This window comes from Eptatretus burgeri, chromosome 1 (genome assembly GCF_056783735.1).
Source record: "Eptatretus burgeri isolate ZD-2024b chromosome 1, Ebu_testis_v1, whole genome shotgun sequence".
Taxonomy (NCBI): domain Eukaryota; kingdom Metazoa; phylum Chordata; class Myxini; order Myxiniformes; family Myxinidae; genus Eptatretus; species Eptatretus burgeri.
In genome coordinates, this window is record NC_140961.1 from 152,606,105 (window position 1) to 152,622,073 (window position 15,969).

A 15,969-nucleotide genomic window follows, 5' to 3' on the forward strand; every position below is an offset into this window, starting at 1 on the left:
GAAATTCTAGGTTTGAAAGTTTCATAAGATCGGTTGATATTGCAAACTTTGAGAAAATTTAAATAATGTGAAAGTGCACAAACATGTTACAAGTGATTAAAAGAAAATGTTCTATTCTTTGTTGAAGGTGAGCTACTTTGCTTCTTGCAAATGTCTGAGCGACAAGAAACGGTTTCCTTTCTTCCTACGCACAATGCAGAGTGACCAACATCAGGTGTCGGCGATCGTGCGGCTCATCAACCACTTCTCTTGGCTCTACGTTGGTGTTTTATCAGCCGACAACGACTACAGTCAGAGTGGGGCAACACAATTCCTTTCAGAGGCAGAAAGGAGTGGAGTTTGCATTGGTTTTCATGAAGGCCTGTTACAGGTGTACAATGAAAAGAACTTGCATCACCTTGGTGAATAACGAATTATTTTTGTTACAATTACCACAAATGCTGTTGAAGGAATGCCACAAGTTTAGCTTTTGACTGTCTGCAGATGTTCTCTTCATTATGTAAAACTGTAATCGAGTTCAACACTAATTCCAACAAAATTAATGAAATAACAACGGGCTGAAATCACAGCAATGTGGAGAGATGGTAAAGGGATCGTAAGTGCTTGTTCATGAACAACTAATAAAATATAAACTCTCACTCGTAAAATAATAATAAAATGTAAGTCTCTCTTGACCTAAATGACGAAACAACTTGGAAAGATCGACCTCATTTGCTGCGAGTGTGAAGCAAATTCTGTACGACTCTCCAATCACGAGAGCTGAAAACACAGGCACTGAGTTACATACAGTCCTTGTTGCACGATACCGGGAGCAATAAGTGATTAAAGCGGAAGTGCCGCCTGCAAGTGGAACATTGTATCCAACTTAACCAGACATAATCTGGAGTCATTCATGGTTTGTGGTCGGGTGCAATGATGATAGTTAATTTCGTTCTCTGACCTGAACCAAATGTCGTGACATCACCGCCACAATACACACACCGTTTGCAGCTCCCAGAAGACCTATCACGCAGAGTTATTACCAAATGTCTACCTTTAGATGCTGTTGCATGTGCACAAAATTTTATGCATATTACGTACATACATGTATGTATATATATATATATATATATATATATATATATATATATATATATATATATATATATATATATATATATATATATATATATATATATATATATATGTTGCTGTTCGTCTTTCGGCTGCTCCCTTTAGGGATTGCCACAGCGGATCATCCGTTATGATCCGCATACTGATTTAGCATAGGTTTTACGCCGGATGCCATTCCTGACGCAACCCTGGTCGCCTCTTACGAGGCAGAGAGAAGCATTGGGTTTCGCCATGATTCCAGGCTGCCCGACACGCTATCCTAGCGTGGCCCAGCGCAGAGCTCCCATCCTCAAGCGGTCCTCCAACCCAAGCCTCCGAGTAGCTGGATTACAGGCGCACGCCACTACGCCCAGTGTATATATATATATATATATATATATATATATATATATATATATATATATATATATATATATATATATATATATACATATATATATATATACATATATATATATATATACATATATATATATATATATATATATATATATATATATATATATATATATATATATATATATATATATATATATATATATATATATATATATATATATATATATATATATATATATATATATATATATATATATATATATATATATATATATATATATATATATATATATATATATATATATACATATACATATATATATATATATATATACATATATATACATATACATATATATATATATATATATATATATATACATATATATATATATATATATATATATATATATATATATATATATATATATATATATATATATATATATATATATATATATATATATATATATATATATATATATATATATATATATATATATATATATATATATATATATATATATATATATATATATATATATATATATATATATATATATATATATATATATATATATATATATATATATATATATATATATATATATATATATATATATATATATATATATATATATATATATATATATATATATATATATATATATATATATATATATATATATATATATATATATATATATATATATATATATATATATATATATATATATATATATATATATATATATATATATATATATATATATATATATATATATATATATATATATATATATATATATATATATATATATATATATATATATATATATACATATATATATATATATATATATATATATATATATATATATATATATATATATATATATATATATATACATATATATATATATATACATATATATATATATATATATATATATATATATATATATATATATATATATATATATATATATATATATATATATATATATATATATATATATATATATATATATATATATATATATATATATATATATATATATATATACATATATATATATATATATATATATATATATACATATATATATATATATATATATATATATATATATACATATATATATATATATATATATATATATATATATATATATATATATATATATATATATATATATATATATATATATATATATACATATACATATATATATATACATATATTTTCCTCACTTCCCACAAATACATCCATTTTTCTCCCTCTTTCTACATATATATATATATATATATATATATATATATATATATATATATATATATATATATATATATATATATATATATATATATATATATATATATATATATCTTCTTCTTCTTCTTTCGGCTGCTCCCGTTCGGGGTAGCCACAGCGATCATCCGTATGATCCGCATATTAATTTGGCACATGTTTTACGCCGGATGCCCTTCCTGACGCAACCCTGGTCGCCTCTTACAACACAGGGATATGGTACACCTATTTTAACCGGGGTATACACCGGCCCAGTACAGTGGTACTCATTTCGCCGACCTCGGAAGGATGACAGGCTGAGTCAACCCCCTGGTGTATTAATTCAGTGGCCCAACGGGGCTTGAACTCAGGACCTTTTGGATCGCAAGCCGCTGCCCTAACCACTGCGCCAACACCAGGCTGCATATATATATATATATATATATATATATATATATATATATATATATATATATATATATATATATATATATATATATATATATATATATATATATATGTATATATATATATATATATATATATATATATATATATATGTATATATATATATATATATATATATGTATATATATATATATATATATATATATATATATATATATATATATATATATATATATATATATATATATATATATATATATATATATATATATATATATATATATATATATATATATATATATATATATATATATATATATATATATATATATATATATATATATATATATATATATATCATACACATCATACACACACACTGCATATATGAGCCTGGTGTTGGCGCAGTGGTTAGGGCAGCGGCTTGGGATCCAAAAGGTCCTGAGTTCAAGCCCCGTTGGGCCACTGAATTAATACACCAGGGGGGTTGACTCAGCCTGTCATCCTTCCGAGGTTGGCGAAATAAGTACCAGTATAGTGGGCTGGTGTATAGCCCGGTTATAATAGGTGTACCATATCCCTGTGTCGTAAGAGGTGACCAGCGTTGCGTCAGGAAGGGCATCCGGCGTAAAACATGTGCCAAATCACTATGCGGATAATACAGATGATCCGCTGTGGCGACCCCAAACGGTAGCAGCCGAAAGAAGAAGAATATATATATATATATTTATATGTATATGTATATATAAATATATATATATATATATATATATATATGTTTATATATATATATATATATATATATATTAAATATACATTTATTTATTTATTTATTTATACATATATACACATGCATACATACATACATATATATATACACTAGTGGAGTATGCTTACACATTGTAAGCAATAATGAGGCGTGCTTCCCAATCATCAAGGTTCGCTCACCTGCATTTGTTTGATTCATTTTTTTTCATTGATTTATTTCTATTTTCATTGAGGGACGCCTTCGGAAAGTTCAGTGATTTTTCTTGGTGCATCGGCTTTGATATCCATCAGTGTGCAAAATTACTGTGCTTCCCCATTGTCTCGGGTCACCAACCTGCATTTATTGGTTCGTGGGCGCCAGCAGTGACCACTATTTTTGTTGTGTCTGTGTGTCTGTCTGTCTGTGTGTCTGTCTGTCTGTTTGTGACTCTCTCCAGAGCATAGCTCCATGACGTTTGATGCGATCTTGATGAAACTTGGACACAAGCTCGATATCATGGTGTCGTTGTGTCTTTTTGTATGAGGGGCGTCCCACGTCCCTTGTGGGCGTAGCCACGCCCACTTATCTTTTTATTTATTTATTTTTTCTAGGTTTTTTCCTCGCAATTTCATTTCCTAGAAGCTGTGCATAATGTCCATAAGTACAACATATAAAAAATCCGATTTGATTTGGTCAATATTGATGGAAGAGATAGGTTTTTATGGTAGGGCTTCCTCAAAAGCTTCCACTAACTCAATTGTACCTATCGTGGCATTGTTCAATAATGCCCATGAACCATCGTCGCCTCCCCGCTTGTTTTTAAAATTTAGTTATATTTTCATTTACGGGCACTTTCTAATGGCACTGCGACTTTTCCAATGTCGGGGCTTTGATGTCCATCAGCACATGAAATTTCAGCTTTATACATTGCCCAGAAGGTACTGAACATTAACGGCAGTGAGTCAGTGAGAGAGTCAGTGAGTGGTGAGAATTCGATTTATATTTTAGATAAAAATGTATGTGTTTGTATGTAAAATTTTTATATATATATATATATATATATATATATATATATATATATATATATATATATATATATATATATATATATATATATATATACATGTATAAATGAATAAATATATTTATATGTATGTGCGATATCAAATTGAGGTGTCAGCCAATGCATTCGTCCGTCTCCTGTTTATGGTGACCATTTCCCCTGCTGCATTTGAAAAGCTGCTCTTGCAGGCAAAGCTTAACATTCCCTTTTGAAATGACGGGGGAAGAGGCATGAAAAATATTGATGCCAATTTTTTTTTTGTAAACAGGATATTTTCCCCTCTTTTTGGAAAACTTAAACCTCCGCCGCTCGATTTGGCATCACCATTTTGGAGTGGGCGGTATATGTCGCTCAGAGCTTTGCCCCCGAGGGAAACCAAGAGTGCAACACAATTTGCATTTTTGAAGTCCATGAAATAATATAAATTGACAGATTAACTTTTCCTGTCATTGAGGATGTATACTTTTTCCTGTGCTTTTTTGATAAAGTAGTTTGTTGGAGGGTAGCCTGCATGGTTATAAACCACAATTTACCACAACTTGTTCACTGAGCCAAAGTCCCAAGTTCTGTATCTCTAAATCTGATTTGCACAAATGTAGGTGTTTGTTAATACCAGGCTGGGAATTTTAATTGAGGGCATGTTATTAAATACCTGCACTCCTAATTGTATATCTGGCTTGCTCAATGCACATGATATGAACAGCAGTTTTTCATTTTTACAAGTGTGAAACTCAGTCCTTTTAAACAAATTCGAGAGTGTGCCGAAATGATTCAACAAGAATGTGTCCAAGTGATGTCACATTGCTGGACAAAAACGAGAACTTTGTGTCGATGCACAGATGAGATAATGTAAAAATTGCATCTAGTGGTGAATAACAGATTGACACTGAAACATACACATCTGAAAATAAGAACTGATTGATAAACGTAGAACTTTCGTGATTCTTGTGTGCAGATGAAATCTGTTTCTCTCACAATCTCTATCAGCACCACACAAATTAAAGGGGAACTGACTCTTCTCTCCACACTCTCCTCTCTCCAATGATCTTTGCTTCACCACTTGACATTACCGACTCAATACATTCTCAAAGGTATTTCCCTCAAGAAACTACTCATAAATGTGAGACAGCTCTATATCCTGAGCGTGACAAACTGTTGATCACTGCAAGACGGTTCCATAATCTGAAGCAGCTCGAAATTCCCTTTACAAATGTGACCTTTACGCAGGCAAGAAAATCGAACTTCAACATGAACAGTCATCACGTTTTTAGTTTTTTCTACATTTACAATTTGCATCTCAACTCAATAAACATTGCAGATTTTCATATTGAAAACTATTTCTTCCACATGAAATCACAAGTATACCAGTTTACAAACGGACATAACAAACATAACATAATATACCACTGAGAAATCACTCATAAATAATAATTCTAAACATCCTGAAAGTCAAGTCGGCTGCATCAAAATATTACGGAATTTATATTGATGTAAATTGCTCCTCGTCTCAGCTGCAATAATCAAATTTGATAGAGACTTTTGTACAAAAATGGAGGTTCTTTTGATTATTTTTTGACTGCTGAAATGCAGTGGTGTGCTTGTTATATCTATTGTTTCAAAAAATCTAGGGGATATTGTATCCGAAACATCATCACAAGTTGTACTGCTTTTCATGAAAAGTAAAAACCTCTTGGTTTTGATTGAAGAACTTATAAGAAGAAACGTAACCAGAAAAACATGGCTCGCAACAGAATCCTGGGTCGTTTTCCCTGACCTCGGTTCAGCCCGGTATGCAACGATTTTGCAAGGTTCATTGGGTTTTGCTGTTCGCAGTGGGCAAATTCCTGGATTGTTGGATTTCCTCATAACTCTTCGACCAAGTGTCCTCGCCATATCTACACATACAAAAGCCATATCGGCACTCGGTGTTTTCCACCATCCTTCAAGGTGGGAATGTATCTTCACATTGAAGTCGTGAAGGGCAATTTTAAAAGTATTTTGTTTTTGAGTAATCTGAAATACCCCTGTAATTACAGTTCTAAATGCACAACTTCATCTCTCAAATGGAACGAGAGTTACAAAGAAGACAATCTCTTGATGAAAAATGTAATTGGCGAAGTACAAAATGAGGAATATTCAGAGATCACTGAAAGATGTAAAAATGTAATTTCTTATTATTATTTTCATTCTCAAGGAAGAAAATTATTGGGAAGTAAATTATCTTTGATGCATTTTCTTAAAACCACAACAAATGGAACAACGTCCGGTTCAATATTTTCAAATGTTATTCCTGTTGAGACAAGACAGGATGCTTTGCAAATCGAAGACAGAATTCCAGCTTATTTTCTTCTTAATCTTTGGGAAGACATCTTTGATTGTCGGTGGAATGAGAATGGCCATCACACACCTTGCACAGGAAATGAGCGAATGGAAAATGTTTCAACATTCTTTACCGATGTGTTGAAACTCAGAGGAGCCTACAACACTTACAACGCTGTATATGCAATAGCACATGCTTTGGATAACCTCCAGAAGTGTAGATTTGATGATGGCCCTTTCCACAACAGGAGCTGTGCCAATATCAGCAACATCGAGCCCTGGCAAGTAAGTAATATAAAAGAAGATTATTTGATGTCAATGTTAAAATTATTTTTCATGATTTAATTACCTCTGCCAAAGAATGCGGACGGATGAAATGTTTTCAGCCCTGCCCGTTTGTCTGTTGTTTGTCTTTGCCTGTAAGCAGGATATATCAAAAAGTTGTGAATGGATCTGGATGAAATTTGGTCAACATCTGGAATTGAATCCAGATCGAATATTTTTTTTTTCAGTGATTCTTCACCATTGAGTGATAGGGCCAAAAACTATACAAAGAACGAAAGCTCAAAATGTATGGACGGATCCGTACGAAACTTGGTGGACAATTTGGGTGTGTATGAAAGACAAATTGGTTCCATCTTGGTTCCCTCTTGGTGAGAATCTAGATCTGGATCTGGATACTATAATTTTTGAGTGATTCTTCACCATTGACGTCAGATCAGGTATTGGAGCATGTGCCGGATCAGTGTCACTGCGTCCACTTTCCTCCAGTATTCCAGCAGCCTCCGTCAGGCCACCCCTTAGGCAGATGCCTGGCCAATCCCCATCTCCTTGAGATGCCGTTTGAGAGATGGGGCCAAAAAATATATACAAAGCATAATAGCATGCAATTTCAAAAAGTTGTGGACAGATTATGATAAAACTTGGTGGATGATTTGGGTAAGTGACAAGAACAAGCCGATTCGATTTCGGATAAGGTCTGGATGCAGACCTGGACTATCGGTGGGATACAAAACGTAAATGGCTCAGCCTGGTGAAGGTACACGCTCCACCGAGTGTCATTTTAGTTTTACACAAACAAAAAGAACGGCCACTCGGTAGAGCGCTACCTCCGCCATGCAATACCTGATCCAGGAGAACATATCAGGCTCTTTAAATTTTTGAAATATTGTACTACACTTCGTTTGTGGCCTCATCTCTCAATGGTGAAGAAACAATTTAATGATTTAAAAAATTCTCGCATTCGGATCTGGATTCAGATATTCACAAATCAAAGTAATTCGTCCTTGTCACACATCCAACCTTCCTTCCAAATTTCATTTGAATCTGTCCACAACTTTTTGAGATATCCTGTACACAAACAGAAACAAACAAACAAACAGTTAGACAGGTGTGAAAACATAACTCGTTCCAAAGTGCAGGGGTATTTACGTAATAAGTGATTGTAAAAAAGAATAAAACTGTGTCAAGGTATATTGCTCTTCTTGGTCACCTACACAGATTATGTTTTACTTACGGAAGGTTATTTTCTTGAACAATCAAGGGAACGCATTGTTTTTTGATGAAAATGGAGACCCACCTGCTATGTATGACCTCATTCGGTGGGTTCCTCTAAATACAGGAGGTATAAAGTTTTCTGTTGTTGGATATTTTGATTCTTCTGCTCCTATAATGGAGCAACTGAAAGTGAAAGCAAACAATATGTGGGGCAGTGATGGAGATGAGGTATGTATGCTGGAATTAAAGATGTTGTTTTTTTTTCATTCGAAGCAAATTGTTCAAAGGGAAGATACGAGTATAAACGTCAATATCTAAAACTTTCAGACAGCCACCGATATGGAATGTCATTGGTCAACTTGTAGCGGCAAAATAAATACATGCAATTATTTTCTGTTGGGACCTTTGAAAAGTCAAAAGTCATTGCACAATCATCATAAACTCATCGAGATGAGAGGAAATTTAGAAGCTCGTGCTTGACTTTTTAATGTTCATTTTTAGAAGCTCACACTTGATCACGTTATCGCTTCATGACAAAATTTGACCACCTGTTTTTGGGGGGTTTTTGCATTCATAGTTGAGGCTTGTGGATGGAATAGTACACTGAACGAATCAGGACACAAGAGGACCAAAAGAGCTGTAGAGATAGGGGGGAAACACGAACAGCAGAGTTGAAGACGAAGATAGAGGCAGCCTTGGATAAAATGTGTGTGGGGTTGAATGGGGGGCAGGAGAAGATGCATGGAGTGGACAAGATGGATGCAGAAGGAAACTCTCAGGAGGGAAAACTGGAAATTTGTAAGGAGGGGGGATTGGTTTTGGGTGGAGGGTTAACGAGGGTAGAAAAGATCATTGGGGACGATCTGAGATGTTGGTTACTGGTACTGCAATTAGCATGCACTCATTTCCATTTACTTAGTTCTGGGTACCACATGTGGTTGCACTGCCTTGTTTTCAATATTCACACCAGAAATAATTTTTAAATAATAAAATGTTAATGTTACATCATCATTTCAAGGAATCCTAACTCGTGAAAGACGGTCAGAGAAGAAGACAAACAATTGATTTTTCCAAACAATTATGGAGAAAGCTTAAGTTTCCCATCATGAGAAACAAGTCGAGGCTTTGTTGGTGACACACAGACAGACAGTCGGACAGAAATACATCTCTCTCATGGATGTCAATTCCTATTGAAAAGTGTGTAGGGGGGTGTGAAACATGCAAGCGTGTAGCTCAGCAGCATCATCAATGAAAGCTGTGATGAGATGGCTTTGCAGGAACCGCATCATTCACAATGGCAGCACTAACAAGCCTCTGAATGGGTGTTTTGTGGTGTAATGTGTGTTTTGTGTGATACGTTGCATTGTTTATATGGTTTGTTCTTTGGGGAGGGGCAAGGGGAAGAAGGATTAGAAAAGGAGATTAATGGATGGAAGGAAGGATGGATGGTTGGATGAATGGATGGACTCACAGAAGATTTCTAGTCAACATAAATGATCTGTGCGACAACCTGCAGAACCCTACCTGCCTCGATGTTGATGATGGTACCATATACTGCCTGCTGTATGAAGTAAATGCCACCATTTCTCTGAGCAAAGACCTACAAAAGATCTATAAGTGGGGACAGAAATGCAATGTCCTATTTGCTAGTGAGAAATGCAAGGTTATGTCTCTCAGTGGACGACTACCAAGCTGTTGGTAAGCTACCATGCTTCTCAGTCTCATCCATTATTTTCACTAAAACATACACGGCACAATACAGTTTGATTGATCCACCTCCAAAAGTTTTGAGATTACAAATGGAGTGAAGCAGCGCTGTGTCCTGGCTCCAACTGTTTGATATTTTGTTCTTGGTATGTCTGAGGTACTCCTTCCATGTAGACATGGAAGGAATCTATCTTAACACCAGGACAGATGGCAAGCTGTAAAACCTGTCAAGACTAAGAGCAAAGACAAAAGTGCAGCATGTCCTGATCAGAGAAATTCTCTATGCATTTATCGCTGCACTTGTCACCCACACAGAAGATCAGCTCCAGAAACTAATTGATTGGCTTTCTCATGTGTGCACAATGTTATCTCTCACCATCTCTCAAGGTGTCTCAACCCAGCCCTAGATGAGACTAAACAATACTCTGCTGGAAGTAGTCAGCAAATTCAGTTATCTTGGGTCTCTAGTGACAAATAACCTGTCTCTTGACAATCAACTGAACTTATGCATTGGGAAGGCAGCCATCACCTTTGGTTGTCTAACATAGAGAACGTGGAAGAACAGCAAGCTGACCCTCAGAACGAAGATGCTGATTTACAAGGCATGCGTTATTAGCACCCTACTTTATGGCTGTGAAACAAGGACGACTTACAGCTGTCAAGAATGGAGACAACAATTTCCAACTTCGCTGTCTACGAAGTATCCTTGGCATCACGTGGAAGGACAGATGCACAAATGCAGATGTCCTCTCGCTGGCAAATCTACCAAGCGTCCTTGCACTCATAAAGCAAAGACGACTTTGATGACTCGGGCATGTGCACAGGATGGAAGATGGACGTATCCCAAAGGATACCCTATATGGGGAGATAGCTGGAACCAAATGACCAAAAGGGCACCTGAAGCAGAGGTATAAGGATGTCAAGATAAGGAAGCCATGCACATCAATTTTGACATGCGGGAAACTATAGCTAACCCCCGAGGCATATGGCAAAATCAAGTGTGGGCCGGGTTAAGCCATTATGATCACCAGTGGATGGAGCAGCTGCACAAGAGATGTTGTCACCGCAAACATCCCACAACTACAGGAGAGGACAATTACACCAACTATTTGACATGCAGCGCCTGCAGTAGAATCTGTCACCCCAAAATCGGTGTTTAGTCACCAATGGAAGTGCAACACAATACAAAACTATACAACTCATGACTGACCCCCATCAATAAGTGCTGCATATCCACCATCTTGTGTAGATGAACGAATGCCATTGATATATATATATATATATATATATATATATATATATATATATATATATATATATATATATATATATATATATATATATATATATATATAATTTTGACCAGTGTTCTGTGTTAGCAATTAATGAATAAATAACTTTTCATCCACAGGTTCCACAATCCATATGCAGTGAACTCTGCCAACCCGGATCTCGAAAGATGCTTCATGTAGGAGAGCCATTCTGCTGTTTTGATTGCATTCCTTGCACAGCTGGCACAATCTCCAATGAAACAGGTGAATAAATCTTGAACATTTTGCTGAATGATGTAATTGAAATCCCAGTGGTCGATCCATCCCTGTTTTTACCTGGTGAACCCACCAGTATATCCAATGGGCCTGAAATAGGTTATATTCCCCATCTGTGTGCTCGTTTACAGCTGTAGATTCCTCATCTGCCTTGTAATTTTTGAGTATGTGCCTAACTTCTCCTCTTGATGCTTCAAATTTGGTTCATAAAATCTGCTGTGAAAATTTTCCGCTGATGCAGACTGACATTACCTTCTCAAAGACCATTGTTCCATATTTCTTTTTAAACTCTTTGCTGGTAATAACAGCAATTATTATTATTATAGTGATTTTTATTCTGATAATGACAGTGTACTCACCCCAAAGGTGATCTTCTTCCAAACATTTAACACATTCTTCTGACACATACCTTTATTTAGGCTGTGTATCTGCAACTGACAGCTCTGCAGAGGCAAAAAAAACAAAAAACGTGGGTTATTTGCGTGAATCAAAAACATACACGGCAATGCTTATAATTGTAAATGCTTATAATTGTAAATGCTTATAATTGAAAACAACTCACAACACTAGAAAATCTGGGGACAGGAATAATACACTGGAAATGGTGGAGACTTGTAATACTCTCCCCTACATGGAGGCGGCACCACATGATACACATTTACAAAGAGAATTTCCGTCCCCTCTCCCCCTCCCCCCCCCAAATCTCAATACAACTGACAAAGATAAACACACAGCCTTGCATACATTTGGGGCATTCTGATCCTACATAGCAAGTCTGGATGTAATCAGCCCAGAACTGTGGCAGGAGTAGCGCAACAAGCAAACAAACAAAGACACAAACAAACACCGGTCCATGAATTAGAATAAGCAAAATTTGTTTGACAAGGAAATCCCCGCAAAAGTATATTTGAAAAGTAAATGATAGAAAGGAATGTGAACGCCAATATGATAATTTGGGATTTCAGCCTCTTTTGTGTGACGACTGACATGTCCATCAAACCATCTCTCAGGACATAGGTACATGCTTCAAATTTGTTTGGAGTTTCTACATAATTGAACGTGGCTCATTAAACTGATGTGATGTCTCCATTGGCAACACAGATACGACATTTCAGGGAAACATTATCGAGGGGGGCTGTGTGATGGCAAGACAGATGTCATGGTCTCTCCAGCTGTTACGTAATATATCTACAGAAGGAGCACCAATGCTCAATGATGTTCCCCAGACAACATGTTTAAAGCAGTTTCCTCTCAGTTTATTTTGTACATCACTTAAGACTGCAGATTGCCTTTGAAGAGACCCTTCATCGCAACTTTGGTCGACTTACTTTCAGAAGAGCATCTGTCAGATCACCATGGAGGACTTCATCACCTTTTTTGTTCAGTCTACCTTTGCTTAACATTCGGCTCTTTCGCAAAACCATAAATGCTGCGTTTATGACTTTACAATTGGTGATTACACTGTAAAATGAAACACTGTACTATCTTCACAAAGCTACAGTGGCCAAATTCTACGAGAGTATAAAATTAGGCCATGTGTTGTCATGCCAATGTGACATCATTGTTTCAGTGCACTTTTGTGGTGTAGTCATTTTTATATCCGATTAAAACATTTTTTTGGGGGTGGGGGGGGTTATGGGTACGGGTGCAGTACCCAAGAGAGAATGTCACTTCTTTCCGTTTGAATCATTGAAATTGCTTCAGCCGTTATTGTGCTCAGCAGGATGACATTTATCAACAATTCTGAGTGTAAATAAATTGATGATTTTACAATATCTCGACGTGGTACTTCCACGATGTATTTTAGCATATTTTTCATTCTCGTTCGTTGTGAAAACGTTCGAGAATAAAAAGGTATGCCTTTTTAAACGCTTACGACCACTCCGTAATGGCTTTTCAACATATATTTTTGTTCACATTTGAAGGGCCGGCCATTTGTTCCCATGCCATCCCTACATATGGAGTACGATGGTGCTCCATGATAAAGCATGACATCATCCAATCAAAATCACTTCACATATACCTGGATGCAATGAAATCCATTCCTATTTCAGCTTTCCTTTTGGAAGCTGCGAAATGTTTCCACCAATGGTCTTCGTATTTCCTGTGCATCACAAGGCTGTGCGGCAGCATCATTGGCTGAAGGTGCAGTCGTATCGCTGATGCATCTGCTCCCGAAAAGAGTGGCCAGGGGGGCAGGAAGCGACGGAGGATGGTGCTCTGCAGGGTAGGGCAGAATTTGTAATTTGTTCAGGGCACTGGCAATAGCTCACCTACTCTTCGTGAAAGACAACATTGGATCTTTGATGTCCATCGACGAAAACCGGCAGATGGGACCCCCAGTTTAACGACAATCCGATGGATAACAAACACACTGATGAATCACCCTACCTATAAAACACCAGGATGAGAGTTTATAGCTGGGTAGAGATTTGAACTCAAACAAGAGGGCTTCGAGGCTCATACCCTCTTGGCCATCATGCCAGCCTTCCACCAATGGTACAGCAACTGATCAAACAAAAGCATTTTGATATCCACCCAGGGAAAGACCCTTTACAAACTTTTGGGAAAAATAAAATGCCAAATAAAGTCGGAATATCTGCCCTTTTGGGCTTGCAAGCATGAGATCATTGAAAGCCACAGAATATTTTCCTGTAAATTCGTCCAATGTCATGGGAATTTAGCATCCTTTCACTCGATCGATGTTGATGCAAGACATTGCAGTGGATTACATTCCATCGATGTGGAGTCATTCATTACAAGTGTGTACAGATAGCTCTAAATAGCCCGTATCATGGAGAACAGTCACAACAATATTTCTCCCATACGTTCAAAAAATTAAATGCAACATACTCGAGACAGCCTCAGTGATGCCCAAGCAGTTCTTCGAGAAACCAGTCAGGGCAAGAATTTGTAATTTGTTCAAGGCGCCGGTGATAACTTGCCCTCTTCACGAAACACCGTGGTATCTTCATCGTCCACCGATGACCATTGTTGCAGTCTCAGATGGGTCCCGCAGCTTTTAACATCCCTCCAATGGATGAGAAATACGTAGATGCCTCGAACTGAATGTGAAATACCAGGGTGGCAGTTTATAGTTGGGTCAAATCGAACCCAGGCTGGACAAATCAAAGGTGAATGCGCAACCCCTCTCAGCTATCCTAACAGCCCATCCCTCACTTTAATGCTGTTCACAAAGATGTCACAAAGATATCACAAAGAATAAACTGCAAGTGTGTGAATGGTGCAAGGAACACTGATGCAAAATATTTCTATAAATTTGTGAGAGTAAGAAATTTATGGACATCCTAAACTTGATATTTTTAGCTGTTAAAAGTTAATTTTTAACTTTTAATCAAAGGGCGGAGGAGCTCCTTGTGAGCCAACGGCCATCCATATCTAGTGCCAACTGTGTCTGCGGACGTCCTCCTGTAGTTAGGTCACTTCTTATTAGGAGGTTGGTGGCAGGATTTGCACTCCGGCCACCGTAAAACCCTTCATTCCGCAAAACGCAAAAACGCAAAAAAATCTGAAAACCCACTCCGTGGGAGTACCTCCTGTGCAGCTTCCCTTCGCAGGGCAGCTCACCGGATGACGGGATTGGGGCAAAGCCTTCGGGACCCCCAATCTTTGATAGGAGGGAAACCACGGGGTAACATCCCTGGGTCAGATTGCGGGAGAGTGTGTCGGAGTGGTGCTGAGGTGTCGTCCACCAGACGGCGGTCTTCTTGGGTTAACCTGAGGCGGTCCCTTCGGGTGGGTGCCTGGAATGTCCTATCCCTAAGAGAGGATGATCACCTGTCTCTGTTATCATCTGAGCTCAAGCGTTTGGACATTGGGATTGCAGCTCTCTCTGAGGTTCGGAGACCGGATTGCGGCGAGATAATGGTGGGTGGTTACACCTACTATTGGTCTGGCCGTTCTGATGGTTACCATA

General features: G+C 36.6%; 1 protein-coding gene across 1 annotated transcript in view; it reads left to right on the forward strand.

Annotated features, from left to right (window-relative positions):
- LOC147035768 (extracellular calcium-sensing receptor-like) overlaps positions 1 to 15,969 on the forward strand; it is a 100,314-nt gene that overhangs the window by 62,956 nt on the left and 21,389 nt on the right. Inside the window, exons 9-14 of the mRNA XM_085869402.1 lie at positions 128 to 401; positions 7,379 to 7,566; positions 8,782 to 9,006; positions 10,295 to 10,476; positions 10,873 to 10,945; positions 11,897 to 12,020. Of these exons, the coding sequence (XP_085725528.1) occupies positions 128 to 401; positions 7,379 to 7,566; positions 8,782 to 9,006; positions 10,295 to 10,476; positions 10,873 to 10,945; positions 11,897 to 12,020 (1,066 nt within the window). The remainder of the gene's footprint in view (positions 1 to 127; positions 402 to 7,378; positions 7,567 to 8,781; positions 9,007 to 10,294; positions 10,477 to 10,872; positions 10,946 to 11,896; positions 12,021 to 15,969) is intronic.